The sequence below is a fragment of the Trichoderma breve genome, chromosome 3 (assembly GCF_028502605.1).
Source record: "Trichoderma breve strain T069 chromosome 3, whole genome shotgun sequence".
Classification (NCBI taxonomy): Eukaryota; Fungi; Ascomycota; class Sordariomycetes; order Hypocreales; family Hypocreaceae; genus Trichoderma; species Trichoderma breve.
In genome coordinates this window covers 2,671,181-2,697,075 of record NC_079234.1, presented here as the reverse complement: position 1 = coordinate 2,697,075, position 25,895 = coordinate 2,671,181, and the positions used below count along the sequence as shown (strand labels likewise).

Sequence of the window (25,895 nt, the reverse complement as noted above, 5' to 3'; positions counted from 1 at the left end):
CGTGTTGCTGCTTGCTGCTAGAGATCTTGGCAGCAATGTAAAGCCGGAGGAGCTACTCCAATTATTCCCATATCAGCAACCCTCGTTGTTGCACCAATCTTATTTGGCCCGTCAGCTACTCTTCAGGACAGCGATGCTTTTCACCCTGTTATCGACGTGCTAATATCGGAGGGAATGAGTACCCGAGTACGACACGCAAAGGTCTCATTCTGTGTCGGCTCAGCCTGCTTGCTGACGAGCCTGGGTGACCAAAACTGGTAGCTGTCTTGGACACCAGCTCACCATTCGCAAGGATCTCGGAATCTAACAGGCCGTACTCCGTAGAACTAGAGACAGGGAAGAAAGGCCATTTTGAGCAATGACATTAGCAGCTAGCTCCTGTTGGCCAGCACCCCAAAATCTACCTTTCCGAACGAAGAAGCTTGCGAGGGTGGCCTGCGCAGCATTGGCGTACAGAAATTGGACTTTCGATGAGATGCCTCAGCACGCAGGGAGGCAGTCGATCTGGATATTCTGTCTTGCAGAGCCGCATCGGTTGAGCTAGTACAGTAATACTAGTACTCATAACTTGGCAGTAGTAATTAACCACCAGGCGACATTAGTAGTTGGCAGATGAATCGATTCGCGAGTAGACGACCCTGGCCTTCATGACTGTCGTAATCTTCTAGAAAGGAGGTACGGCCAGGAAAGATGGCCTGTACGCATGAGCTCCAGGGAATCCAACATGAGAATCCTCCCGCCAAGCTGCCTGGTGCCGTTACAGGTGTAGCATGTATGCAATATAGAAGACGGCGGTCGACGGCCATTACTCGCGTGTACAGCTACAAACACGGTCCGCATATGAAGCTTCCACGGGCATTCTCGAAAAAAGGCCAGCATCGGGGAAGCCGTGGGAGCACCCCCTGGTCACTCTTCTCCCTATTTCAGGCAAACCGGGGTAAGGGGGGTCCTGGAGCTGGTGGAGCCACGCCATGGAGCTCGTCCGACGGGACGTAAGGCTCTGACGACCTTTTTTTCTGATGCTATTACCCGCATGCACGCTCATGGCTCCGTAATGAGTGGGATGCGTGTAATGGAAGACTTGTCCGGCGGATTCGGCCATCCTTCATCTGTCGACCTGCCACGTCAGGCCAAGGTTCTGCTGGGCAGCATCGCCAGCCGGTGGGAACCTGGTTGCCTCTGTGGAAAAAAAAAAGTAACTTTGGAGGCAAACAGGCTGGCGGCAGCAGTCGTGTGAGTGAAGTGTCTCTAGGCGGCAGACGCACTAATGCCCTCGGGCGTATGGATGGCTGCCCTATCGGGGCACGTTTGCTCTCCAGGGGGTTGTTCGTGTTGTTGCCAATCGTACAGTACAGAGTACCTGTTGAGGTTGTTGGGGCCACGAGAATGGATGCCTGCCTGTCCGCCTCAAAGTCCAGTTAAGACACGGTTGGGAACTTCTCGTATTGCCTGCTCGCACCAAGTACTTGTACTCGTCCGTACGGAGCGCTGCAGTCGCATTCCCGGTACCAACAGCAGGGTACCGTTTGGAGTCGCAATTTGTTTGCCCACGTCCGGCATGCTAGCAGCCAGGTAAAGTAGGAGGCCGTCGAGTCAGCCAAGGCACCTGGATAGAGACTGGAGATGTTGCAACCTACGGAGAGCCATGTTCCGCGGTTTGGCATCTGCCCAAACACAACACCCGCCTCCAGCAAGACTCCTAAGGAAAGCCGCCGAACGTGAGCAGCTCGTACGAGCATGAGCATGAGCACTAACACTAGCAGTAAGCTTCAACTGCTGCTCTCCATCATCTCAAGCCCCTTGTCGACAAGCAACCCTGCAAGCTGTTTGGTCCCCACAATACCCCAAATCTCCCAATTAATCGGGACGTCGGGGCTGCTGTAGCTTTTGCGTGGCTCAGAAGATCCCTGGCCCATGCCGGGTTTGGTTTGCCCAACGCTTTGTTTTGCAAGGCGGTCGTGTGTCATTTTGATTAGCGGCATTGGCGACGTGTTCAAGCATGAATCAGTCGGTTTGAAGCGTTGAAATAACGGGACAAGTTGCGCAATGTGCTACCATGGAAGGTTAGGAGCACCTCGAGTACAAATACTTTGCGCCTTGGGTACAAGGCATAAAACACAGGTACGGAAGGACACAGCACAAGGTAACGGGGAAGGTTCTCTCACACTGCGTACTCGATCCAACTTTCACAGGGTCGGTGTTATACTTGTGCTGTACATGGCATTTTCGGTTTTATTCTTTCACAGTGAGATCAAAGGCTGGGCTTGTTTGCCTCCGACTTCCCCAGCGCTGCTGCACCCCCCTTTTTCCCGCCTGCTGCCAATGCTGCCTAGTCCACCAAAGCAACTGTAGAAACTTCAATGCAGGAAAATACTTTTTCGTTACTTCCGTTACCCTGTCTCTATGTATCATCGCTGCCAGATGGAAAGTTTCTTGTCAAACGTACCTCCCATGCGAAACCATGTACATCTACCGCGGTAAACAAGGTACAAAGCCATCGGTGCTTACTAACGTCGCACACCCCCCAAGCTCCCATGTTATGCAGCTTGCCACAGCATCCCCGGATTCTCATGAGTTTCCCCGGAGCGCCTCTGGTGCGTCCCAAATGGCGAATTCAGCCCCCCAGAACTTGAGTCGTACACCCCCAAACTCTCTGCCCAGCGCCATCCAGGTACCGCCTATGCTTTTGCGGCTGCATAAAAGGGCGGTTTGACGACTGCCGAGGTACAGGTACAGGTACCGGCTTCATATGAAAGCTTTCCGGGTTACCTATTCGTAGCCGCACGCCCCCTTTCATACGCTCTCCCCTTCAAACGCACTTCTGCTCTTCACACGCCCTCCTCGTCCTGGGCAGCCGCCCTTCCGGCCCCCGGCTATGCCTTGTTGTTTCTTTTTCTTCGTTTCCAGGTTTCTTCTTTTGTTTTGCCCGTGCAGTGGTCTATAGCTAGGGCCTCGATCCCCGACCGACCTGCCCTCTCGCTTTTATAATTCAGTCTCTCCTCCTGCTGCAAAAAGCAAACTCGGGCCACGATCCCTTTTCTTCTCCAATCTCCCGCCTAAAGCTGGCCTTTGCTTTCCTAGGCCCCTTTACTCTCACATCAATTTGTTATTGCCTGTGCATCTCTGCTGTGATATCAACTTGACCAAACTCACCACTTTTCTCTCTTTTCTTCCTGGCACCGGCGGACCTCCCTTAGCCCGTGCTCTTCATCGGCAAATATCTTCCATCGCTACCAGCATCTAGTCGAACTCGACCAAGATTCTCTTGTCTCATCATCTTGCATTATCATTCTGCAGATTGGCATCGCTGCACACTACTTTTGATACCACTTTGCGAGTCCAAGAAATTGTTCGTATTCACATGTCTCTCTCCGCGCGAAAAGTCAACATCTATTCTAACCCATCAAATCTTAGTCTCGCTTTCGCATCATCCAACTTCATCAGCATTTGTTCGTCGATTCAAACACACATTACATACTCAGTCAAATACCGACAACATGTCAAGCGGTCAAATTGCTGCGCCTTTTGCTATCAAGCCTTCCCAGCGGGCTAACATCCGGCTGGCAACGGCTCAGGACCTTTACTCCACGCTGAGCAGTTGTCTCAGCCCGCTAAAAGGACATCAGCAACCAGCTATTCCTTTTGATACCAAGCAAGGCGACGGCTCCTCAACTCCTGCTCATCGCATCCTTGAGGATGACTACACCGTTCCCGCGCCACCTCCGCCTAGCCCTGTTAGTTTCAGGGCCGACCGCTGGCCCGCGCCAGCTTGTCACTAAAGGGGCCGAGAGCTGTTACACTGCTTTCAGCCTTGTTCCTCGGAGTCCAAAGGATCCAGCTTACATGACAGCTGAATGTACAGTGTCGCCGGGCTAGCACCGGTATCATTCATCCTTCGTTTCGTTCTTTGTTCAATAAGGTTTTAGATGGACGGCCTTTGTATTGTATCTGCGTTGCTTGCCTTTGTTTCCTCTTGAGATATGAAAGAGGTCTTTTTTGGAGTTCGGGTGTTTAGGAATGGCTAATGGGCAAAGGGTGGAAATACAAACAAAAAACAGCCCTGTGGATTGCCTGCATTTGCCCAGGCCAAGCACTTGGCAGAGAGCACGGTACAAGTGGCGGCGGACTAATGGTTTTACGGGGTAGGAGTCTTTGTCTGTTCTGTTCAGTTCAATCATCTTTGGGTCGAGTCATTCTCCTCCTGTAATCAAACTATTTTGTTGATGCTGCACTACCTCATGTTAGTAGCTGAATGTCTCGCTGTTGCGCAAAAACAAGACTAGCACGGCAGAATGCAAATTTCGCGATGCGTACCAGAAAGGAACTAGCAATGCTCAGCCTTGAAGTGATACAAGACAAGTCGGAGGTGATTGACTCATAAGAGCGGTCAGAATATGTCAGCCATTGGATATTATGCCACCTTCTTCGCAAGAAGGATGTAACTACAATTATGCATGCGCCCAATCAGTTGCTGCTTTGCCACCATCATTGGCTTACACGAGATGCCACAGAAAGGAAGCTTGCCGCTATTGCCATTAGCGATGAGACCGGGCAGGGTGGCAATTGGCAGCGCAGAAGCTCAAGCAGAACATATTTAGCCGGAGACGGTATAAATATATAAATGAGCTGTGTGTGCACACAGACTACTGATGCGCCAGATGCGGCCATTTACGAGAAGTAGCACAGCGCAATATATGGAGGTAGACGCTGGAGCCAGATTCTTGTCGCAATGAGGCACATTTAGTAGTAGGCTCGATCCAGCTTGAGATGGAACGGGGCCAATTTATACAAGATTAATTCAGTCGACTGCTATGAGCTGCACGGGTATTGGTGTCGTTTCAAGGTATTTTGATATCCTCTACTTAGATGCCGAGGTAATTTCCTTATTTGGAAATCCATCTATTGTTCCTCTCTCGATGGATATCGTCGCAACAGCCTTGAAGCACTCATTATGAGCCACCTCTGCAATGGTTCCTTTGTTATATCTTATCTTGTTTCATCAAATATTGGGTCAGTAACATCTCGCCGAGGATAGTTTTGCTATATAGATAGATTCCCTTGGTTCATGTAGATAGATAGCCTGCCTATTTCGTTCTCAACACCAGGAAAGGCTCATCACGACTCAATCAAGGCCAAGATATCCAAGACATGAGGCTACCGTTATTGCTACCTAGAACTCTACTATTTCACGATAAATCGGTCATCCCGAAACAATATTTTGGTCACGAGAATTCGGGCTGTTGGTATGGAGACGGGGTTTTGTTGAAGAAGAGGTCTCACACTATTTACGTAGTGTCGTAAAGGTTCAGCTTAACGAAGCATTTTTGATCAGCAGATATTAACACAAAAAAAAAATTTTTTTTCTTGAGCAAAGTCTTGACAGAAACCACCTTTCTAGGCGGATGAAATAAAAGTATAAGTAGGTAGCCGACGTCCTGAGTCGGAATCATGAACAGCTACAACCACAGACAGACAGACAACAACACAGCCATCTCTCTACTCCCTTCGCCCCCAGTTATCCCACTGGTTGCATACCTCGATTTGGTCTTAAATATTCATCAAAGAACCGCCGATATGCTACAACTCTCCCATCTTGTGGCTTTGGCCATGCTCGCCACCTCGACTCTGGCTACTCCTCTGCAACCTAGAGCGCCCCCTGCCTCCTGTTATATCAACAAAAACACCGCCTGGTGGATTCCCCCCAATTCCCCTACTACGCCTCCCACGGTGACCCTTGCAGACATTTGCAAGCAGGGCGGCGTTGGAGGATGCCAGCAAAACCTTGGGCGCTTCTGCGTTCTCGGCGACCTCGACTACTGCGACAGCCTCGGGGATACTCTCGACTACTATCAGAAATGGGTGAACAATAGCCACTGGGAGTTTCCCTCTGTGATTCGGTGTAGCAACCTTGCACTCGGCGTTGCTGCTACCTAAAGCACAACCACTACTTTACGTATATGCGGTATGGTCGGGTTATGGTAGATACTGGTAAGTTCAAGGTTTATAGAAGTGTCACCGACCGACTTATACTCGGCCCCTCTAAAGTGTCATCAGACTAACGACGTTTCTAAAAGGTCATTATGGAAAGAAGAATAGATAGCCTGGTAGACATGAAGGATATCACTGTCAATGGACTGTCTTCTCAGTTTACTCAACTTCAATCTTGTTATATGTATATACCGGAATTGATGGCTCTTTAGGATCCTGCAGTCTTGATGCGAATAGCGCTCCAAGAAAATATAAACACCTGAGGAGCAGAGATACCGAAAGCTATTGTTTTTCATGTAATTGTATGTAAGAATCTTGAAGTGTAAGCCACTCTTCGATGCAAATATAATGTAAATAGAGATTTTCTCATACCGCCTTATTTGAAGAGTAGAATCTCAATCGACACTTCCAGCCATCGCTGAGAATTGTTAGCAGTACAAGTGCTGTAACCGTCCGTCTCGGCAAAAGTGGGTCCTCGCGGGGTCGTGTCTGGCAGTCCCGAAACCGCGTCGTTGCCGCGTCTGCGGGTCGCGTCGACACGACAGGCATGAAGCCTTTTTGAGAAAAACCAGCGCTTGGACTTTCCAACCCTAGCAAGCTCGTTGTCGAGGCAATTTGGCTCCCCGTTCCTTCTCTTCTTTTTTGACTTTGCAACTCTTGCCAATTTGATTCTACGCTCTGCCTTCTGCTTTCCCATTTTCCATTTTCATCACCTTTGCAAGCGCTCTTTCCTTGCTATCATTCTGCAACCGTGATTCGTACTCAAGCCGGCACGCATCATTCCTGCCAACTGAAGTTTTTACGTTGTCTCGACTACAGGTTAGGCACATTGCACGGGAAGGAAGAAGGAGCAAGAGAAGCAAGCAAGCAAAAAATAGCAACAGCAACAGCAAGAGCCATGGCGCGAACCACGAGAAGCCGCAAAGCCGAAGCTCCTTCTGCACAGCCCATCAGCAGCTTCACTCGCGTCTCCAAGAGCCAGGCTTTCCCTGAAGCAACCAAAAAGGCCGTCGTCTCCAGCGCTGAACCGACGAGGAAGAGGAAAGCTGCAGTCGACAATGCTGAGAGCAACCACCCCCGAGCCACCAGAAGGACCGTCTCGTTCGCCCCAAGCAGCGATGAGGAGCCGCAAGCAGCACCATCGAAGCGTGCCTGTCGAAGAGACTCGACAATCGATGATGCCGTGACGGTGACAATCGCAGTGGCGCCTCCAGCCGCAAAGCCTGCGTCAAAGACCCCGGTCAAGGGAAAAAAGGTTGCCAAGTCAACGCCTTCGCGGGCTGCCGCTGCCCACAAGCCCAGCGAGTCGACCGTCATCGCAAAGTCGAAGCAGGATGGCAAGACCAAGACTGTGCAGACAAAGCTCGACGCCTTCCGCCTGGCCGGCCAGAAAAAGGCTCCAGCTCAGGGCATTGAGGCCGAATTTGGCCCCGAGCTCGTCGACCTGATCCGTCTGCACAAGGCGTTTCTTAAAACCGTCACCCTCCAAATTGCGCACAACGGAACCATTGTACCAATTGATATCTCGTCCATTGCGCCACACATCACCCGTGCCTGGAGCAAGCGACAGGTCACAGTCGACGACATCCGAAGATGCATTGCCATCCAGACATCCACCCGAGATTCCAATGTCGTCTCTCCCTTTATTGTGTCCGATTATGGCCGTGGCAAGATTTGTATTGAGTTACACCCTGACCATGACAATGGTTCAGTGGCCATCAACGAAGAGAGGCTCTGCAGACAATTTGAGGAGAACCTTCGTGCTCTTTGCGCGGACCGAACCCACCAAGACATGGCCGACGTGGACGTTCCTCTTGCTAGCCTATCTCTGGATGAGCTTCCTCGTGCCGAAATTAAAAACATGGACCATGGCATCAAAGCCAACCCCATCTTGGCCAAGGGACACGATGCTTTATCCGCACTCAAGGGAGGGATGCTTGCAAAACAGCAAGAGAAGGAGACCAAGCAGCAGGCTAATGCTGCAATGGTAAACCCTGACGGCACCAAGATGAGCCTTTTGGATCGTCTACGACTCAAGCAACTCGCCAAAGCCAACGAACCTCTTCCCCCAACGGGGCCCGAGCTCCAGCGCCGAGCTGCCTTGAACCGAGTCATCGACGTAGCCGCTACGATTTCCATGCTCAGCTTGTCAACCCCTGCGTCTCTACCAAGGCAAGCCTTTACGATGGGACTCGTTTCGGACAAGCTCAAGGACTCCCTGCGGGTCCCTGTTTCAAAGGAAGAGGGAATGATTTGTGTGCGATTGATTGCCACCGAGATTGCACCCGAGTGGCTCAAAGTTGTTACTATTGGCGGGAGGGAAAACGTTGTCATTCAGAGGGGCTCTCAGCCTGTTGATCGAGTCATCGAGGAGCGAGTACAGAAGCTGCTAGCATGATGGGGCGAATCTCACCTTTTGCGTCTCGCTTCAACCAATCTCATAATACCTGGATACTCCAAAAACAGAGGGTAGGCTTTTGTATTCTTATATCGAGGGAAGCTTTGAAGCATTTTCGATTGTTTTCAACATTGCATTGCACTGCGGTTTGTTGGTACTGTTATATATTTACATCACGACGAGAGATGGTCTACGGGAGTTTCTGATGTACAAGACAATGCATGCGTTGGAGTATGGAGTTTTTGCATAAAACAATGGTTCAAGAAGAGGTTTAGATGTATACTAGACACTTTGATAGTGTAAAGAGACTGGTGATTTGTTGTTTCATTCAAGTGGCCAATGCGGTGATGGGAGTTCTACTAGTGTTCCCGGCGTGTAAGATATGAGATATGTAGAGAGATACGGCAATGCATGTAAAAGGAGATTAACCAACGGATCTTGGCCGATGTTACGGCACAACATAACGGCTGTTTGTTCTGCATTGCAATTGGATTGTTGGAGCTTTCTGTTATCGTGAATGGAACCACTTTGTTGATAGGAAAAGATTTCGTCTTGCATTAGTTCCCGCAGCTTTTACGAAAATCACCAGATCCTGAAGATAGCCCCTTGCATTTCTATCTTGCTCCGATGCCACAACAATGTGAGCTTTTGACCTGTTAAATGATAGCTTCCGTCGAAAACCCATTCGGCCCCCATAGAGCGCCGAAGCACGGCCGGGTATAGCACGGCCGTTGCCGGAGGACAGCCCATTAGATATCGATCAAGTAACCATTACGATCTTCCACCGCAATCCGATTCTCGCAGCAAAATGACTGTACATAACTTGCATGTTTATCATCGGCCGCTGCACCAGAAAAGGGGTGTCACATCGAAGGCTTTCCTCGAGGGGGCCTAAAGGCGGGCCGATGGCGGCTTTCGATGTCAAGGCTTGCAAAAGGTACGCTCTTCTGCCGAGGCTTCTGTTCCATAGCCCGGGCGCGGCTCCGCTTCCCGGGGGAGCTTCGTCCGATAACGATGACCGGAAGCGGGCTGGGATTTTTTGGTGGAGAAGCCGCATATAGGCTTCTTGCTTCGGTTACTAGATTCTCTGCACGAAATATCGTGAGTGTGAATTGATATATTCTGGCCATTGCCCCCCCGTTTCCCAATGGTTGAAAGTTCGGTTTCTTAGTCTGGATTTCGTATATCGAGATATGATATTTCCATTCTGTGATGAAAATTCTGCCTTGTTGTATGAAGAATTTATTTGTTTTTGTTTAGGTGCAAAATCAACGACTTTTACTTAAAAACTTCTTTGCGCTCTGATGGCAGCCTGTGATGTTTTTGCACGCTGCCTCTTTGCTTTGATGTGCTAAAAGACTTTTCTTTGGTTTCTCGATAGAGGGGAGGTATCATTGTGAATCGAATACACCCTGATCCACAACCATGGCGTCCACCGAAGAGAAACATCCTATACCGGCAACCCCTCCCGAGAGCAACGGCATCTCCGAGCTGCCACAGCCGCCATTGGCTTACAAGGCACCCTTCGAGAGGATAACCGAACCTACAAGGCCATTGGACATCGTTTATCGATCACCATCTCATGTGTCTGGTCCAGACGTATTAGGGCCATCTTCAATACGGCCGCCGACACCGCCGTCTAATTCTGGACCACACGAAGAAGCAGGAGATGAAATATACGACCGCGTGTCGCCACACCGCAAGCATGTCATTGTGACCATCCTTTCGTTTTGCGCTTTTCTGGCGCCGCTGTCAAGCACGAGCGTCCTGGCTGCTGTCCCCCAGGTGGCAGAGACATATCACACAACTGGGTCCATCATCAACGTGAGCAATGCCGCGTATATGGCGCTGATGGGTATATCACCGGTGGTATGGGGGCCCATGAGCCAGGTGTTTGGCAGGAGACCAGTAAGTTTGGCTATTTCTTATTTCCCTTTGGATGGAAGGGGCGGTCTCCTAGTCTCGTATCTCATCGTTCTTCAAGGAACGACGGGGATAGCGTAGTTCATGTGCTGATATTATATAGATGACACAATTAACCACGGTGTTGTTTTTCTTGCTGAGCATAGCTACTGCTCTTGCTCCGAATCTGGCGTCCTTCTTCATCTTCAGAGCCCTCTCTGCTTTTGAAGGAACAGCCTTTATTTTGCTGGGAGCAGCCTGCATTGGGTAAGTTAACCAGTATATCAGTATCTGCGGTGATGACTGACGATAGCTAACTTGCGTTTGTTAGCGACATATATCGTCCTACGGAGCGAGCAACAGCTCTTGGGTGGTTCATGTCTGGAACACTAATCGGCCCTGCCGTTGGCCCCTGTATAGGCGGCATCCTGGTGACTTACACGTCATGGAGGTCCATATTCTGGCTTCAGACGGCATTGGCTGGCACTGGTGCTCTGGGCGTCTTTTTCCTTGTGCCAGAAACCATCCATCGCAAAGCAATTGACGACTTGCAAGACCGTTCTAAGAAAGAAAAGGTCATAGCCATACTTCACATGACGAACCCAATTCGAGTGATGCGCCTGTTCAGATACTGGAACCAGGTGTTGGTGGCATTTGCCAGCTCAGCACTCGTGTGGAACATGTACAGCTTGCTCACGCCGATTCCGTACGTATTGAACCCGCGTTTTCACTTGGAATCGCCGTTGGTGTCGGGACTCTTCTATCTAGCCCCTGGCAGCGGCTACCTCTTGGGGACATTCTTCGGGGGAAGATGGGCAGACAGAACGGTAAAGCTATGGATCAAGAAACGCAACGGCGTACGTATCCCAGAAGATCGTCTACGGTCCGCAGTTCCGTTCATGGCAATTCTCATGCCAAGCTGTATCCTAGTATACGGATGGGCGGTTGACAGGGCTGTGGGTGGCATTCCAGTTCCGGTTATCATGCTCTTCCTGCAAGGCGTCGGCCAGCTCTTTTGTTTCCCTTCTCTCAATACGTACTGCTTGGATGTGATGCCCGGACGCGGTGCAGAGGTGACGGCAGCAAATTACTTTGTTAGGTACCTGGCAGGATGCGTGGCGACAGCCGTAGTCCTTCCAGCCGTGGAGGGCATTGGTGTTGGCTGGTTTGAGACCATATCCACTGGTTTGGTGATTCTCTCGACTATCGGAGTCTTGGCCACCATTCGATGGGGCAAAGAATGGAGAGAAAACATCGATGCTAAAAAGAAAGGCCCAGTCAATGATGAGTCCGACGAAGTGACAGACGTGGACGACAGTCAACAACAAGAGGAGAAGGTCATCGATGGTGAGAAGCCAAAAGAGACTGTTTGATGAGATATGATGGCGATTAGAGCATGGATCTTTTAGATATTGATGAATGAGCGATGAGTGTAAGTATACAGCAACATTTATTCCCGACGTAGGGGGCAGTGCGATGAGGCGAGCTGAGATACGATGCTCGCGTGTAATACAGAGAGTGGTGATACCCTCGAGGCTGAAAAATAGGCTATATAGTCATGACAACGAATAGAATTCACGAATGATTTTGATCAAAAAATCAGTTGTCTCGCATTGTAAAGGTGATTCACTCAAACCAAGAGAGACAAGACTTTTGCTTCCTGATGCCACCTTTGCATCAATCATACAGCACAGGTGTTGCGACCTGTCATGGTTTGTAGGTTTGAGTATCGTCGTTGTTGCTGCGTATACGGAATACTACACTGGTAGCAGAGCCTCCACTCCATGCAGGATACAGAGTTTACACGCTTCGTGTACTCCGTACAATAAGCTCAAAGCACACCTCGTATATCTGACGAGGAGCATTTTGCATGTTGCTCCGTAAATTCCCCGAGTGCAGGTCTATTTTTAACCTGAGCAAGCGCCTTCTTCCTTTTGTCATTAATCCCACCTCATATGAGATGTCTTACTTGTCTGGTGCGCGCCGGGCCTTGGCATGTGGGTGTCTCAGATATCGGCGACAGATGTAGCGAGTCGTACTCGGCAGCGGTTGAGTTGGTTGCGACCATCCCATTGTGTCCAAGACATACATGGTGGTGTGCGGCCTTAGCTGCCTTGTCTGAGCAGCATCAAAGAAGCCTCACGTCTAGGCTGGCTTGGAAGCTTGGAAGGGGGCCTAGCAAAGACAACTGGCGACCGTTGGCAGATTGCTGGACGGGTATTCAATCCGTAGTCGAGTCTTGGCGGCCGATTCTTGTCACCCTATGCTGCAGACGGGCCACTTTTATGACTTAGGCCAAGAATCCCTCCACGGGGCTTGAGCGAACGAGATGACAATGGACATCGGAGCTCCACCACAAGTCAATAGTGGAATGGTAATTCTGCTGCTCGGTAATATTTTGATGAAATATTGTGAACCCCGGCCCTGGAAAAGGAGAAGCTCACGGCTGAACCGATACTTTGAACCCCTAGGACAGTTAAGTATCACAAAGCCGTTGAGCAGGAATTTGGGATGGAAGATGTGCGCGTGTGTGTTGGACTTCAAGATCCTCCATTCGATGGTGATATCACGCAAGCCCAGCCCAGCCTATCTGGTGATTGATAGGCCACGACGAAACGAAACCGGATTTCGGGAGCCTCGAGAGTGTGCACCGCCCTATTCTACCCCTGTCGTCGACGCGTGTTTCATGTTGTTCGGCGGGATGGTTGGACGGCAAGGGCCCACGCCACTGCGTCTGCTGCCTTTTTTTTTTTCTCTTCTAGCGACAGAGGAGATTCCACCATTAGCTGCGAAAAAGGCCGATCTTCCCGACCATGAGCTCGGCGTAAGAGCAATGGACTTGCTCAGCAGAGTTGAATCTCCCCCCAGAGTAACTCTCGCAGACGACAGCTCAAATCGCTTGGCGTAATCCCGAATGGCTCTCTTTGTTCGTCCGTCGTCTTGGCTGTTACAGTAGACGTCTCCTCCGGCATCAAGATGACGCAATGGTCGATCAACAGGCCCAAATGCCAACAATCGAAGCTCACAGTCGCAGCACAGGGATTCCTTGGGCGGCACAGTCGGGGCAGCCGTACGGGATTCCGGCTGAGGCTCGTGCAGCGCTGATTGGCCCAAGACAGGTAAACAGCGCTAATGAGGTTATTGGGATGGGCTAGTGAGTCCTAAGTTGGGTGGCTTCGAAGAAATGCGCCATGCCGCTGTGATGGAGGCTATCACGGCCCTTGGCGCTGCTTGCGTCGTGCCCTTTTGCCGTGTGAGAACAGCACCACGGTGGTTGAACTCTTGAACTCTCTTTTGTACAGCTTCTTTATTCGGTCCTTCAAAGAGCAACTTGGCGGTATAACAACAACTCGCAAGGGCCATGACCTGTGGCTGATCCATTCCCAAGCGGCTGTCTTGCTGGGGGTTTCAGTTCATTCACCGTTGGACGGGGCCCGGCTGATAAGGCGAATCAAGCCTTGTAAAGGCCCCGGGAGGCGGTTGTAGGCGAGGCGTGGTCTTGCTCCGTAATACTGCTAGCGGCACTTGCATACATTGGATTATTCCCAGTAGTCGCTCATGTGGTGAGCATTAGCACGAGTAGGTACAGCTGCCTCCATGTCGTTGATGCTGAGAGAGACAAAGAGCGAGAGCGAGTGTGTGTGCGTCTGTCTGTCTGTGCGGATGCGCGCGTCTGTATGGGGGGATGCGGCTCGTCGTATCATGGCTGCAGCTCCATCGTCTCACATACGCACTCACGCAGCGATTCGCCAGTAGGGAGGATTGCCCGGATTTAGTTTCTGTGAATGCAAGGATCAAAAGATGTGTGTCTGATCCCAAAATAGGGTTTGCGCTGTCAGTGCTTGTGGGTGATGAAACTGGAGAGCAATGAAAGAGAGAAGATTGGAAGCCTCCACTGGCTGGGTTCATCCATTGATCACAGCACCTGCAGTTTAGTGTTCAGCCTTTTAGTGTTTGGGTACCTGAGATTTAGTGGACTCGACTGCGTACAGTAGGCCTAATCGCTAGCGGCCCAGCAAAAAAAGTTCTGCGCAGCGCATCCATCGCCCTGAAGTCTCAACTCAACTGTTCAAAGGATTTCAAAGAGTTCTCTTTGCCAGTTATCTACCTGCCCTTGCCTCATCCGCTGCCTGTCGATCTCTCTTTTGCGCGCGCATGGGCTGCCCAGCTGAGTCCAGAGGCTCCTGTCAGTTCCCACTTGGCGTGTCCCTTTTGGGGGACCCTTGGACGTCGTTGTTCTAACTACCTTGTAGGCTCCTGTACAAGGTTTATGGTTATTACAACATAAACTCTCAACCCAAACTCTGGGCATTGTTGCGCCTTGTTTCTTGCACAAAGCCCTCCCCTCTCTTATCTGTCTTATTCCGGCCTCATTTCCCCCATTCATAATATCCAGGTTACTTTTCTCTTCGCTTGCCGGCTCTCCACCGATTTCTTCTCTTCCATATCTCGCCCTCTTGCTTCCATTTCAACCGAGACAAAGGTAATCGCCACCATTTTCTTACAGGAGGGGCACTTTACTCAGCTTCGCCTCGCATTTCCAAAAAAAGTCAATTTTGCTTCTCATTCATTGCGACAATCCAATTACTCTCCTGTGGGAAGAAGAAAAGAGCAAGCCGAAGCACGAGGCCAACGGCAATAACATCTTCCTCGCGATTGCGCCGCCCACGAAATCCACAGTCGAGGGTGTTCGTCACCCTGCCACGCTCCAGCCGCCATGGAGCGCACGGCTTCCCTTCTGAGCTTCAGCAGCCGCTCCAGCTCTGATGCCTCAACGAATCGAAATGACCCATTACTGCCGTATGCGGAAAGCCTCTTGGAGAAGAAAGCAGCTCGGGGACAGTCAGTCTTTGGACGGGGTTTATATCGGAGAATCCTGATATGGACCGTCATCAGCATGATCATCGTGTCGTTTGCCCTATTCAAAACCGGCGATGGCATTGTGGCGGATGCGGGTTCGCGATTCACACAACCTAGCACAACACCCTCAACAGGGAAGGCTGCTCCGGCGCAACCTACAATAATCGGTAACGAGGATGGCGGTCCTGTCTTGGTGATTGTGGATAAAGAGAAGGAGGCCAAGGAGAAGGAGGCCAAGGAAAAGGAGGCCAAGGAAAAGGGTGATGCGAAACCCGAGGAGAAGAAAGAGGGAGAAAAGACAGAATCTAGTCAGGACAAGAAACCAGCAGACGAAGAGAAGAAACCCGAAGAGGGTGGCAACAAGGACGGCGAGAAGACAACGGAACAAGACAAAGGGAAAGACGGCCAGCAGAAGCAGGTACCTGTCGACGACAAAGATGAACTGAGCGCCGAAGAGGACGCAGAGGCACAAAAGAAATGGGACGAGGACCTGAAAAAGATGCCCTGGCTCAAATTCCCACCGTAAGTCACTGATTTTGCATACTCCAAGTTCAGGCTGCTGACATGGCCTTTCTTCTAGTTTGAATGGCTACTTTCATGGTCTGAAGGCTCTGGTGGCCAAATCTGAGCACACTCCCGAATATCCCAACCCTGCTCACCAAGCTCCTCTCGGCGAGCCTCCTCTGAACCAAGATGTCCCGACACCTAAGCTATACAATCCTTACTCTCCCGACTCGAACGCCGAGGTTTGCTACCTTGATAAGAACAATACCATTCCGGCCCCCAGTCTATACGCTTACGAGGGAGTCCCGCAATACATGCCCGACCCGTCCATTGGTTCCCACTCCATTTTTGGCATTCGGGATGATGTATGCTTTGATCGATTTGGCCGTTATGGGCCCTATGGCTTAGGTTACAAATTGGTTGATGGCGGTTCGGACGTTGGAGTTGATACAGAAAGCTCAGGCAGCGAAGTTGTCTGGGAAAAGACTGGTCAAATCAACTACGGCCAAATTGACTGGGCCGAGGTGCAGGACCGATGTGCTACCGCCAACAAACACCGATTCGCAGAGCCGGACCCGGACACCGACAAGCTCAAACTCGTTGACGGTAAGAAGGGTCGGATCGCTATCGTCATCCGCTTGTACACCGGCTTTCCGTGGACGCAATTGGTGGTGCTGAATTTCCGGGCTATGATCAACGAGCTGGTTCTCAAATCTGGGGGAGAGTACCACGTCCACTTTCTGCTGCACGTAAAGGACAACAACTTGCCAATTTGGTCCGACGACGTATCGGTCCAGCAGCTGCTCGACTCCAATGTACCCCCCGAGTTCCACGGCCTGGTGACGCTGTGGAGCGAAGCACAAATGGAACTCTTCTATCCCGGCAAATTCGAAGACCCCATCGGCAAGCCTCCCATCAACAACCCCGCCATGAGGGGCGTTCACGGTGTATTCCGCAGTGCTCATCTGCCCCTTCAAGTGTTTGCGCTGCAACACCCAGAGTATGAGCATTTCTGGAACTGGGAGATGGATATGCGGTATTTGGGCAACTGGTACGAACTATTTGATCGCCTGGGCAGCTGGGCGGACAAGCAGCCGCGTAAACTGCTATGGGAACGAAACGAGCGCTACTACATCCCGTCGCATCACGGCACCTGGGAGAATTTCACAGAAGCCGTCGAGCAATATACAAAAGACTCTGGCAAGCCTGGTGTCTTTGGCCCCGTTAAATTTGACGAAGGAAAGCAGCTACGCTTCGAGCAGCAGGGAGAGTCCGCCATGCCTAAATCATGTGTCGACGATCCAGACAGCCCCGAGTGCGGTGTCGGCGAGGCAGCGGATCTCATCACCCTGAACCCGATTTTCGACGTGCATGGCTCTGCCTGGGTGTTCGCAAACGATGCGACGGCCTATGGCAAGACTCCGCCAAGACGATGCGCCATCATTACGGCATCTCGACTGAGCCGTCGTCTTTTGCTGGCGATGCACGAAGAGGTGTGGCGCCACCACCACACCATGTTCTCTGAAATGTTCCCTCCAAGTGTGGCGTTTCACCACGGCTTCAAAGCCGTATATGCGCCTCACCCGGTATACCTAGATCGTGCGTGGGATCCTCTAGGCAGTGCAGTCGACAAGGTCTTCAACGGCGGGCGCGACCACTCGACCTCGGCCGTGGGAAGCCCATTCGATCTGCGCAATGAGCACAACCACAAAGGCGCAACGTGGTATTTCAACAGCGAATTCGCTGGGCTTCTCTGGCGGCGATGGCTGGGATACGCTCAGCGGGACACCAGAGGGAAAGATGGCCACCGCAAAGGCGGAGGCAAAATCCTCGGTGGAAAACGAGCAGAGGAGAGCGAGGAGAGCAGCGGGCGCATGTGTCTGAGGAGCTTCCTCGTGCACCCAATCAAGTTTGAAGCCCCTGATGAGAAGAAATTATGAGAGAGAGTCCCATGATGAAATGGGTCAACAAAAAGAGGTCTTTGGCGCGCTCATTTTCGAACCAACGGATGCATACAGGAACGGCGTTTTTGCTTCTTTTCTTTTTCTTTCTTTTTTTATACTTGGGGGGTGTCTGTCTCTCTTTATATATATATACATAGATATGTCTTTGGACAATAATTATGACCCGAAAAAGTCGAGGGTTTTCTTTTTTCACCGCGAGAAGGAGATGGATCAAAGTTGGCTTCTCTAGAAAATCGCCTCGACAAAGTGGTGTGGCTGAGGAATTAGAAGTATGAAATTTAGCCGACATGAAGGGATTCAATCATGTACAAACATTTGGGAGTCATAGAACATAAGGGTATTATAGCAATTTTGAATATGATATGGTACAATCACGCCTCCTCCTGATGTGTTAGTACTTGCTAGAAACACAACACGTAAAGTTACTACCTAGTACTTTGATATAGATGGGCACATGACATCCGAACAGCCTCTTCACAGCATCCTCTCCGGGGGGGTTTTTTTTTTATAAAAAAAAGCAATTCATTTCACTCATAGCCTAGCTCATCTCTCGCCGTACTAATCCTATTTCCTTCCCATCAGCATAAAAGCTGCCAAACCGACCCAAAGCATAAAATGAGATCCCCCAAAACTTTCCCGTCTCCCTTGCAAAAACCCCACGATATTTGATTGCACCTTCTCTGCACCCAACGCAATTTTCAAACCCCGTTAAATACGCCGCGACGAGAGCGCTAGACGAGCAAACTGAACACTTGTTGTTTGAATTGCCCCTTCCGAATGATGAATATTAGATGCCGATTCATTCCCTCTACTCCTGAGAGAGATATGCATCGACCCTCAGCAACCCTGAAAGATGGTGCTACCCGATGAACACATAATCTCTAGAGCTGCGAGATATCCTTCCTCCAAGAAGACGTGAGAAAAACATAAGATAAGGAACCAAACCCGATAAAAGAAGACGGCAAAGAGGCAGCCTTCATCTCACCCAAGAGACAAAAAGGCCCCCTTCATACCCAATTATGCTTATGAGCATTTCGAACTGGTAATATTTCAAGACCGAAAAAAGGGCATGGTATCGAAGAAAATCAACGCAAAATCGGAACCAAGAACAGTCAAGACGAGAGAAAAAGACGACAATGGAGAGCCGCGCTTTGACGCCATCGACACCTAAACGCCGCTTTCCCTCCGTTTCCTTTGCCACATTAAACTGTAGTTGTAGTGGCAGTCATAGCAAGTTTGTAATGCGGATGAGAATAAGAGGAAGGTATTGGTTAAGTTTCGGAAGTTCTCATTCCGCAACAACAACAAAATCTCTCTTTGCTCGATTATTTCTTCAGCACCGCATCATAAATGCTAAGCAAGCCAGTAATGGCAGTTCCGGTCAGCATGCCCTTGTAGCCTCCGTAGACAGCTTCATTGAGCCGTTCGATGGCTGCTTCGGAAAGGAGGCCACCGAAAGTGACGCCCTGGCCATAAACAACAAACGAAACGAGCGCCTTGACGATGCTGAAGGTCAAGGGATCGACAACAGTCTCGGGAGCCTGAGCGCGAGAGCGAGTCTTGGGTCCGCTGGAGGTGTTGGTGGCGCTAAGATTGAAGAAATAACCAAGCAGGCTGGGCAGGATGAAGCTGGTGAAGGCCCAGGTCAGAGCAGGAGACCAGAAGCTCGCAGTGAGCAGGAGGAACATGTCAGGCAAGTAGACGGGGTAGTCGGAAGTGCCGAGGAAGCCAAGAGCAGGGATAGTAAAGGCATAGCGGTTAGCCAGGATCTCCGGTCGGATATACCAAAGTTCGAAAGCAGAGACAACGAGGAGAATGCTGTTCACATTGCTGAGAGTCTCGCGGGTGGCATTGGAAGCCTCGCCAATGCCGCTGTCTTGGTAAAGGGACGAGACATGGCGGCGCACGGCCAGGGTGGAGCGGTCGACGGCTTGGGCGACGTCGGCCGGCGTGGCGGGAAGAGGAATGCGCGCGGCGACGCGGGACAAGCTGCGAGCGGGAGTCTGGATGAGGGCAGTTGAGGCGGCGCGGACATCTTCGCTATCTCTAGAGAGTGGGTCAGACAAACGAGAAAACACCTTGGGACGCAATGCCTCTTAGATTTGAGAGGCATAGAACATTGGCGAGAATACGTACGCAGAAATCAGGTCCTCGGCAGTCTTGGTGACCCTCCGCTTGGCGGCCTTGAGGCCCTTCTCCAGCTCCTCCTTGATGGGCTCCTTGGACTCCTTGGGCTCTTTGGATTCCTTGGGCTCCTTGGACTCGCGCTTGACGGGAGAGCCCAGCGCCTTGGTCCGGCTGGCGAAGTAGCCAGACAACTCAGATCGGGAGGAGAGGCGGCCGCTGTTCCCCGCAATGAAGTCGTCGAGAGCGGACTCGAGCTCCGTCTTTTTGAGACCATCGTAGCTAGTTGCCGGGGCGAGCGCAAGTTAGCCTGGTTTTTGTTTTGTTTTGTTTGTTGGAGCACAGAATGCGAGGTGGGCAATGCGCCGACGCGCCAGAGAGGAGCGGGCAGCGGTGGAATCGAACAGAACGAAGTGAAATAAAGAAGATGAGGATGAAAAGAGAGAGGGAGAGAGAAATGGCAAAAGGAAGATTGAGCGTGATCTTGGGAATCGCGGCTTCTCTCCGTCCGCGCCTGCCGCAGCAATGAAATGCGCGCGGCGCGCCACCGCCCACGAAAGGCGGCAAGTGCACACAATGAGAAGGATAGAGGGAAAAGAACAGAAAACAGAACAAATCAATGACGCAAGGGAGAGCAATGCGGCATAACGCTGCAGGAAAAATAAATTGCGTCGCGATAAGATCATCGAGAGCGAAGAAGAAAAAGAACGTCAAAAACACATACTTCTTGAAGCCGACTTGGTCCGCCAATTCCACCAGGTCGCTCTTGCGCTGAGCGCGCAGCCAGCTATTCGCAGGCCCGGTTGACATGGTTGCCTTTGTTTTGTTTGTGTTGTGAATGAGAATGTCGCGATAGCGATGCGATGCAATGCGATGCGCGATAGCGATGATATCCGTCGCCAAAATAAATAAAAGGCGGCCCTAACAAAGACGGGAGATAAAATCGAGCTATAAAATAAAAAATAGAAAAAAAGAGGTTGTCGAATCAAGAAGGATGAGAAATGATTCGATGCCCAATGATATTCTTGCGGTGTGTGTGTTGCGTTCCAAAAGAAAAAAAAAAAAACTAAATTAAGTGATTGGTTGGATGTGATCAAAGCTTTCCCGTTACCTTTTTGTCTCCGTAGTAATCACGTTTTTTTCTTCTGCAGCTTCTTTTCTCTTTTCGCTTTTGTTTGCTTTTAAGATAACGTAGGGCTAGTAGGCCTTATTGGCTATCGTGGCGATTTGCAAAGAAAAATAAAAGCGGGATGTCGAATGTTTTCTCTCTTCTCTCGTGCCCTTCTTTTTTTTCTTGCGTTGCTGGGGGGTGGTCCCTCACAAAAGTAGATTCGCGCGGGGGGACCAAGACGAGCTATTTGTCTTGTTTATGTTGTCCCATTCAGGACTAGCCCCGATGTTTTCTTGCCCGCGCTGCTTTGCTGTGTGTGTGGCTAAACGCTCAACGGGGCAGGCGGGGCACAAGTCGCCTGAGCTTGTTGCTGCGTTTGCGAGGTGCCACGCTGGCAGGCGGCTACGTGCTGCCCGCCCGAGGTACTGCACTAACAGCGCGGTACCTTTCGAACCCAAGCTTCGGCGCGCGTGGCTGAAGCATGGGCGAGTTTTGAGCCAAATGGCGACGAATGGGGCCGTTTGCGCCGCTGATGCGGGTTTTACCTTTTTGCTGCTGTGAGAGATTGATTACGGTTGGAAACGGCGGGAGAGTTTTTCGAGGGAATCCGGGCGAGAGCAAAAGCAAACACCATGCTCGCCTGTATCGACACCCCTGTTGTTGCGAGTGCCATCAAGGATGGGGCCGTTGAGAATGTCCACTGCAGGGTTGCTCCGCACTTGATGCCCGGCACAACGACAAGGTAATCAATCACACGGGATGGGATGATGGGGTGCTGCGTTGTCCTCTTGCGAGATCAGAATCAGGTCAATACGACTGTCTTTTTATATCATCATTTTGATTTTCTCTCTTTTTTTTATGTGTTTTTGTGTGTCTCTTTTCGAGAAGAGATGCTCATCCTCAAGAGAAGTACATGTAGTAAGCTGAGTTCTTATAATACACTGATATAACCAAAACGCTTCTTTGCATAAAATCCTCGTACTGTAGATGGCGAAATCACTCCTTATCCACCCAGTCCACAAACTTCTCCTCTCCCCTCTTCGCAATCCGGACAGGCACATGCATGCCGTCGTGCAGATTCAGCGTCAACCTCGACGATGCCTGTCCCACCGTCCACAGGCTCTTGTCCTGAGCCTTCTTGTAGACACGGGCCCTTTCGTCCCGGCTCATCTTGTCAACCTGTTCCGGAGTCGCCCACTCGTCCACGGCGAGCTCGATGCTGTAGCTTCGGAAAATGACTGCCAGTGCCGCAATGATCTCCACGACGGCGATGCGTCGTCCCAGGCATGACCGCGCTCCGTCGCTAAAGGGAATGTAGGATCCACGCTCGGGCTTAAAGAGCTGCGCGTTGATATCCGAGCCTTGGAAACCGCCGAAATCTTCGGAATCGGCGCCGGCGACGACTTCGCTGCCCTGGCCGTCCTGTTTCTCCTTCGTCTGGAACCAGCGCGTAGGGTCGTAGTCGAGGATGTTGGATTTGCCGGGCGTAATCTTGCTGGGGCGCGTTGGCCAGTAGCGTGGGTTCACATGAGTAGACACCGTCACCAATGAGATGCCCGTGTCCTTGGGAATCACGTATCGAGTGCCGTCCATGACGAAGCTTTCGTCGGCGTCGGGCGAGATCTTCTTGGGAATCTCAGACACGGCGGGGACCAATCGCAACGTCTCGTACATGGCGGCGCCAATCATGCTGGCAGTCATCGGGTTGATCAGGCTGTCGTAGTCCCAGTCCTTGGGGTCCTGGTTTCCGAGGATATCGTCAATGTCCTTTTGCATCCTGCGCTGCGCCTCGGGGTGGGTTGCGAGATAGATGATGGTGAAGTGGATGGCGTTGGCCGTCGTCTCGTGGCCGGCCACGAACATGATGAAGGCATTGCCGATGATTTCCTCGCGCGTCAAGGTGGCGTCTTTGTTGTCGGTTCCAAAGCACGACTTCGCAAGCTGTCCCATGAGATCCATGCCTTCTGCGTGCTCTCCCTTGCGAGCTTCTTCAATCTTTTCATCCAAGAGCTCGTTCATGTAACTAACGTACTCATCATAAGACAACACTGCTTTCTTGACCTTCTCGGAGGGAATCAATCCTACCGTCACGCTGCATTAGTATCACACACAGCACGCACAGATATGCAAGACCAGGGGAGCAGGACTCACTCAGAATCCACCGCGGAATAATAAGAAGAAGCAAGAGGTAATGCAGAAGAATCTCCATAGTGTCCGTGAAGCTCAGCTGGTGTCCATCTGAAGGCTCGTGAGAGCCGTACTTGACAATCTTGGGATCCGTCCCTGCAGCGTGCGCCTCGCCAGGCCACAGCAGACGCATGCCGAATCCAACATAGCTGATGATGTTCAGAGCTAGCTTCATGGTGTCACGCTGAAGCGATTTCAGCGGCTCCGTTCTGGTACCCGTAGGACCCGTCCACATACGCAACATGCCCTGCGTCTGAGCAATAGCTTCGCGGAACACCAAGGCAGCGTTCCTCTCATTGAAGGAGGCAGACGTGACCTTGCGGTGCATGCGCCAGATGCTCCCTTCGGTGGTCAGCACATTCTCGCCAAACTGCCTCAGAATACTGTAGACGGCGGTCCACTTGGGAAACTGCTCCCGTTTGAGCGTAATGGTACGGATGGTTTCCGCATTGTCCGTCATCATCACCAGCCTGCCGGGAGAAGCCAGCAGGAAAGACTCGCCTAGCTTGTCGAACCATTCGTGGCGAGTCCGGTATGCAAAGTTGGGGATCATGATCCTGAGAAGAACAACAGATGTTAGCCTCTTTTTTTCAGCTGAGCTATATTTAGAGAGACTCAGCCATACTCGAGCCAGCCATCCCACCACGACTTGGGGAATAGCTTGATGATGGGCACCCATAGCTTATGTGAGACCTGCCAAGGCAGCCAAAACGGGGAGCACGCTTTAAATTCGACGGTGTCCAAGTCAGCAAAATTCTAGACGTTCCACGAAACGAGGCTACATAAGGTCAAACGCACGAGTGACAACATAAGGCAGACCACTTCTCTTGGCCTCATTGACGTGATATCGCAGGTTCACGGCCCAGTTGATGATGCCGTAGGCGACCAGCACCGCAACCGCAATGGGAATCAGCGACATGGCTGTCGAACGACAACGCACGATTTCCCCCCACGAATTCGAGGTTGCAAGCAGATATTACTAACGGTAAATCGGGAATTCCAAAAAGCTGTGTTCTGGGCCGGAGGGGGGCGAAAGTTTCACCACCGGCTTGAATCTAAGCCGCTAACAGCCCCTGAAGGAAGCGAACGTAAAAAGAGAAGCAAGGCCGAGGAAAGGGGAGATAATGAAGAAGAAAGAAAAAGGAATGAACAAGACAAGATGAGAGGAGAAGCTAGTAGTTCATCGAAGGGCAGGGCAGGGTAGTATAAATATATAAATATAGACGGCAACTAACGTCAGATCTACTGTAGGCGCATGTGGGATAGGCCGCAGCAGCACATGTTACAGAAACGGGGTCCTCAATCTCTCCCGCCCCGACTAACTCTCCCCGTGTCAGTTTAAGTGTTCCATAGTCGATGTTTCTGGCCCCCCCGCATCCGAACTTCAGGTCATGGCGTCTATATTAGAACCCCGTAGTGGGTGTGGAAGAGTCACTTGTCTCTTATCTTAAGCGATGGATGACTCCAGCTCCTCCGGGTTTGCCGTTTTCCCCGTTGGCCGTCGTCTTCTACCTAATTTGCAAGTTCGTAAGCATTGCCAATCAGATGCACGCCGATTTTCGATAAAACAGCAGAAAAAACCACGCACAGACGAGGCCAGGCCACCAAGGTGTTAAAAAGCTGAGGTGCTGAAAGACATGCCCCCCCCCCCCCCAAAAGCTGTCTACTGGTGGGAGGCCGGGATTCCGTAGGGCTAGCGGAAGCCGCCCCGTCATGGATGCAAAGGGCAAAACATCCGAAGGGAGTAATTCCATACCAGGGGCCATTTTTCAAGCATCAGACGAACCGCAGCATGAGGAAAGAGATGCGTTTCATATGTTGTATATGCTGTCGGTTTGATTCGTTTCTTGCTACTGCGGTTCTTTTCGCATGATACAAGGGAGCCATGTCCATTAACGAATGCTTAAATACTCCATCCGAGTCCTCAGATTGCCTGCATTAATTACCATACCCTTCAAATTCTTATCCCAACGGTTCATAAGACGCAATACCCCATATCTTGGCATGTTGTGAAACCCATGTCAAGGTCTACAGCTAGTAATACGTGTATTCCCTACACCACATGCCACCAATTTAGCCTTACCACTCTGTCCGTCCACGTACGAGTAGCCGTTTGTCTCAGCCTCATGAGCCATCAGCATCGTCTCGATTTCATCCGTAACATTCCAGTGCAATCCACATCTTTGTTGCCTTTTTCCGCATCAGTATTTCATCTTATTTCGTCCCTTAATGTGCTCTCCAACAGCATTGCCCTCTGTTCGGCCGAGAGTTCCTCCGAATCCCAATCCGGATCAATTCATCCAACCGGCTCAATCTCAACTAGCTGCCTTTTTGTTACCCACCTGTTCATCGATACGACGTCTGTGATGCAATCTGGGTGCAATCTATTCTACCGTAACCAATCCACCAATGCAGGGACAGATATTTACTTAATCTCATCGGCTATTAGTCCAGGGGCTGCTTGTGGTGAGCTGTCATGTACATAAGTTGTACTTCGTATATACCTTGCAGCTGCCCACCTCGGGCATTGCTAGAGCTTAAAAAGAACAAGAGAGGAACAAAAAAAGGTGCTATCCAAGCAATTCTATTGTATGCTCTAACATCTCTTGTTTACTCTAAACGGGTCAATCATCCAAATCATAACCCGGTACCTTGCATGCCTGCGCCATATGTTGAAGATGCACCAGCCGTCATAAAATCCCATATTCCATACATCCTTATCGTGCCCCACGTTGAGTCTCTGGGTATATATATATGTTTTCACCAACATTGATAACGTGGCAATCAATGCATGGAAAACCCATGAATGCCAAAAGAAAAGAAAAGAAGAAAAAGAAAAGGTAAGTAGACGACGAAT

The 25,895-nt window shown here is 50.8% G+C and overlaps 6 protein-coding genes across 6 annotated transcripts; 4 read left to right on the top strand and 2 right to left on the bottom strand.

Moving 5' to 3' along the window:
• Positions 1-5,448: 5,448 nt before the first annotated feature.
• Positions 5,449-5,934, top strand: T069G_05231 (uncharacterized protein; the record flags this gene model as incomplete). The annotated part of the gene is made up of 1 exon (XM_056172441.1): positions 5,449-5,934. One exon carries the CDS (start codon positions 5,449-5,451, stop codon positions 5,932-5,934), a length of 486 nt encoding a protein of 161 aa, XP_056029299.1.
• Positions 5,935-6,886: 952 nt separating this feature from the next.
• Positions 6,887-8,386, top strand: T069G_05230 (uncharacterized protein; the record flags this gene model as incomplete). The annotated part of the gene is made up of 2 exons (XM_056172440.1): positions 6,887-7,136; positions 7,191-8,386. The coding sequence occupies 2 exons, from the start codon at positions 6,887-6,889 to the stop codon at positions 8,384-8,386; spliced, it is 1,446 nt and encodes a 481-aa protein (XP_056029298.1).
• A 1,425-nt stretch (positions 8,387-9,811) lies between these two features.
• Positions 9,812-11,661, top strand: T069G_05229 (major facilitator superfamily domain-containing protein; the record flags this gene model as incomplete). The annotated part of the gene is made up of 3 exons (XM_056172439.1): positions 9,812-10,294; positions 10,413-10,555; positions 10,620-11,661. The coding sequence occupies 3 exons, from the start codon at positions 9,812-9,814 to the stop codon at positions 11,659-11,661; spliced, it is 1,668 nt and encodes a 555-aa protein (XP_056029297.1).
• A 3,344-nt stretch (positions 11,662-15,005) lies between these two features.
• T069G_05228 (uncharacterized protein) lies at positions 15,006-17,592 on the top strand (the record flags this gene model as incomplete). The annotated part of the gene is made up of 2 exons (XM_056172438.1): positions 15,006-15,670; positions 15,729-17,592. The coding sequence occupies 2 exons, from the start codon at positions 15,006-15,008 to the stop codon at positions 17,590-17,592; spliced, it is 2,529 nt and encodes an 842-aa protein (XP_056029296.1).
• A 1,349-nt stretch (positions 17,593-18,941) lies between these two features.
• Positions 18,942-20,550, bottom strand: T069G_05227 (uncharacterized protein; the record flags this gene model as incomplete). The annotated part of the gene is made up of 3 exons (XM_056172437.1): positions 18,942-19,662; positions 19,753-20,022; positions 20,465-20,550. 3 exons carry the CDS (start codon positions 20,548-20,550, stop codon positions 18,942-18,944), a joined length of 1,077 nt encoding a protein of 358 aa, XP_056029295.1.
• Positions 20,551-21,847: 1,297 nt separating this feature from the next.
• Positions 21,848-23,957, bottom strand: T069G_05226 (cytochrome p450 domain-containing protein; the record flags this gene model as incomplete). The annotated part of the gene is made up of 4 exons (XM_056172436.1): positions 21,848-22,932; positions 23,003-23,595; positions 23,664-23,760; positions 23,837-23,957. The coding sequence occupies 4 exons, from the start codon at positions 23,955-23,957 to the stop codon at positions 21,848-21,850; spliced, it is 1,896 nt and encodes a 631-aa protein (XP_056029294.1).
• Between the last annotated feature and the right edge of the window lie 1,938 nt (positions 23,958-25,895).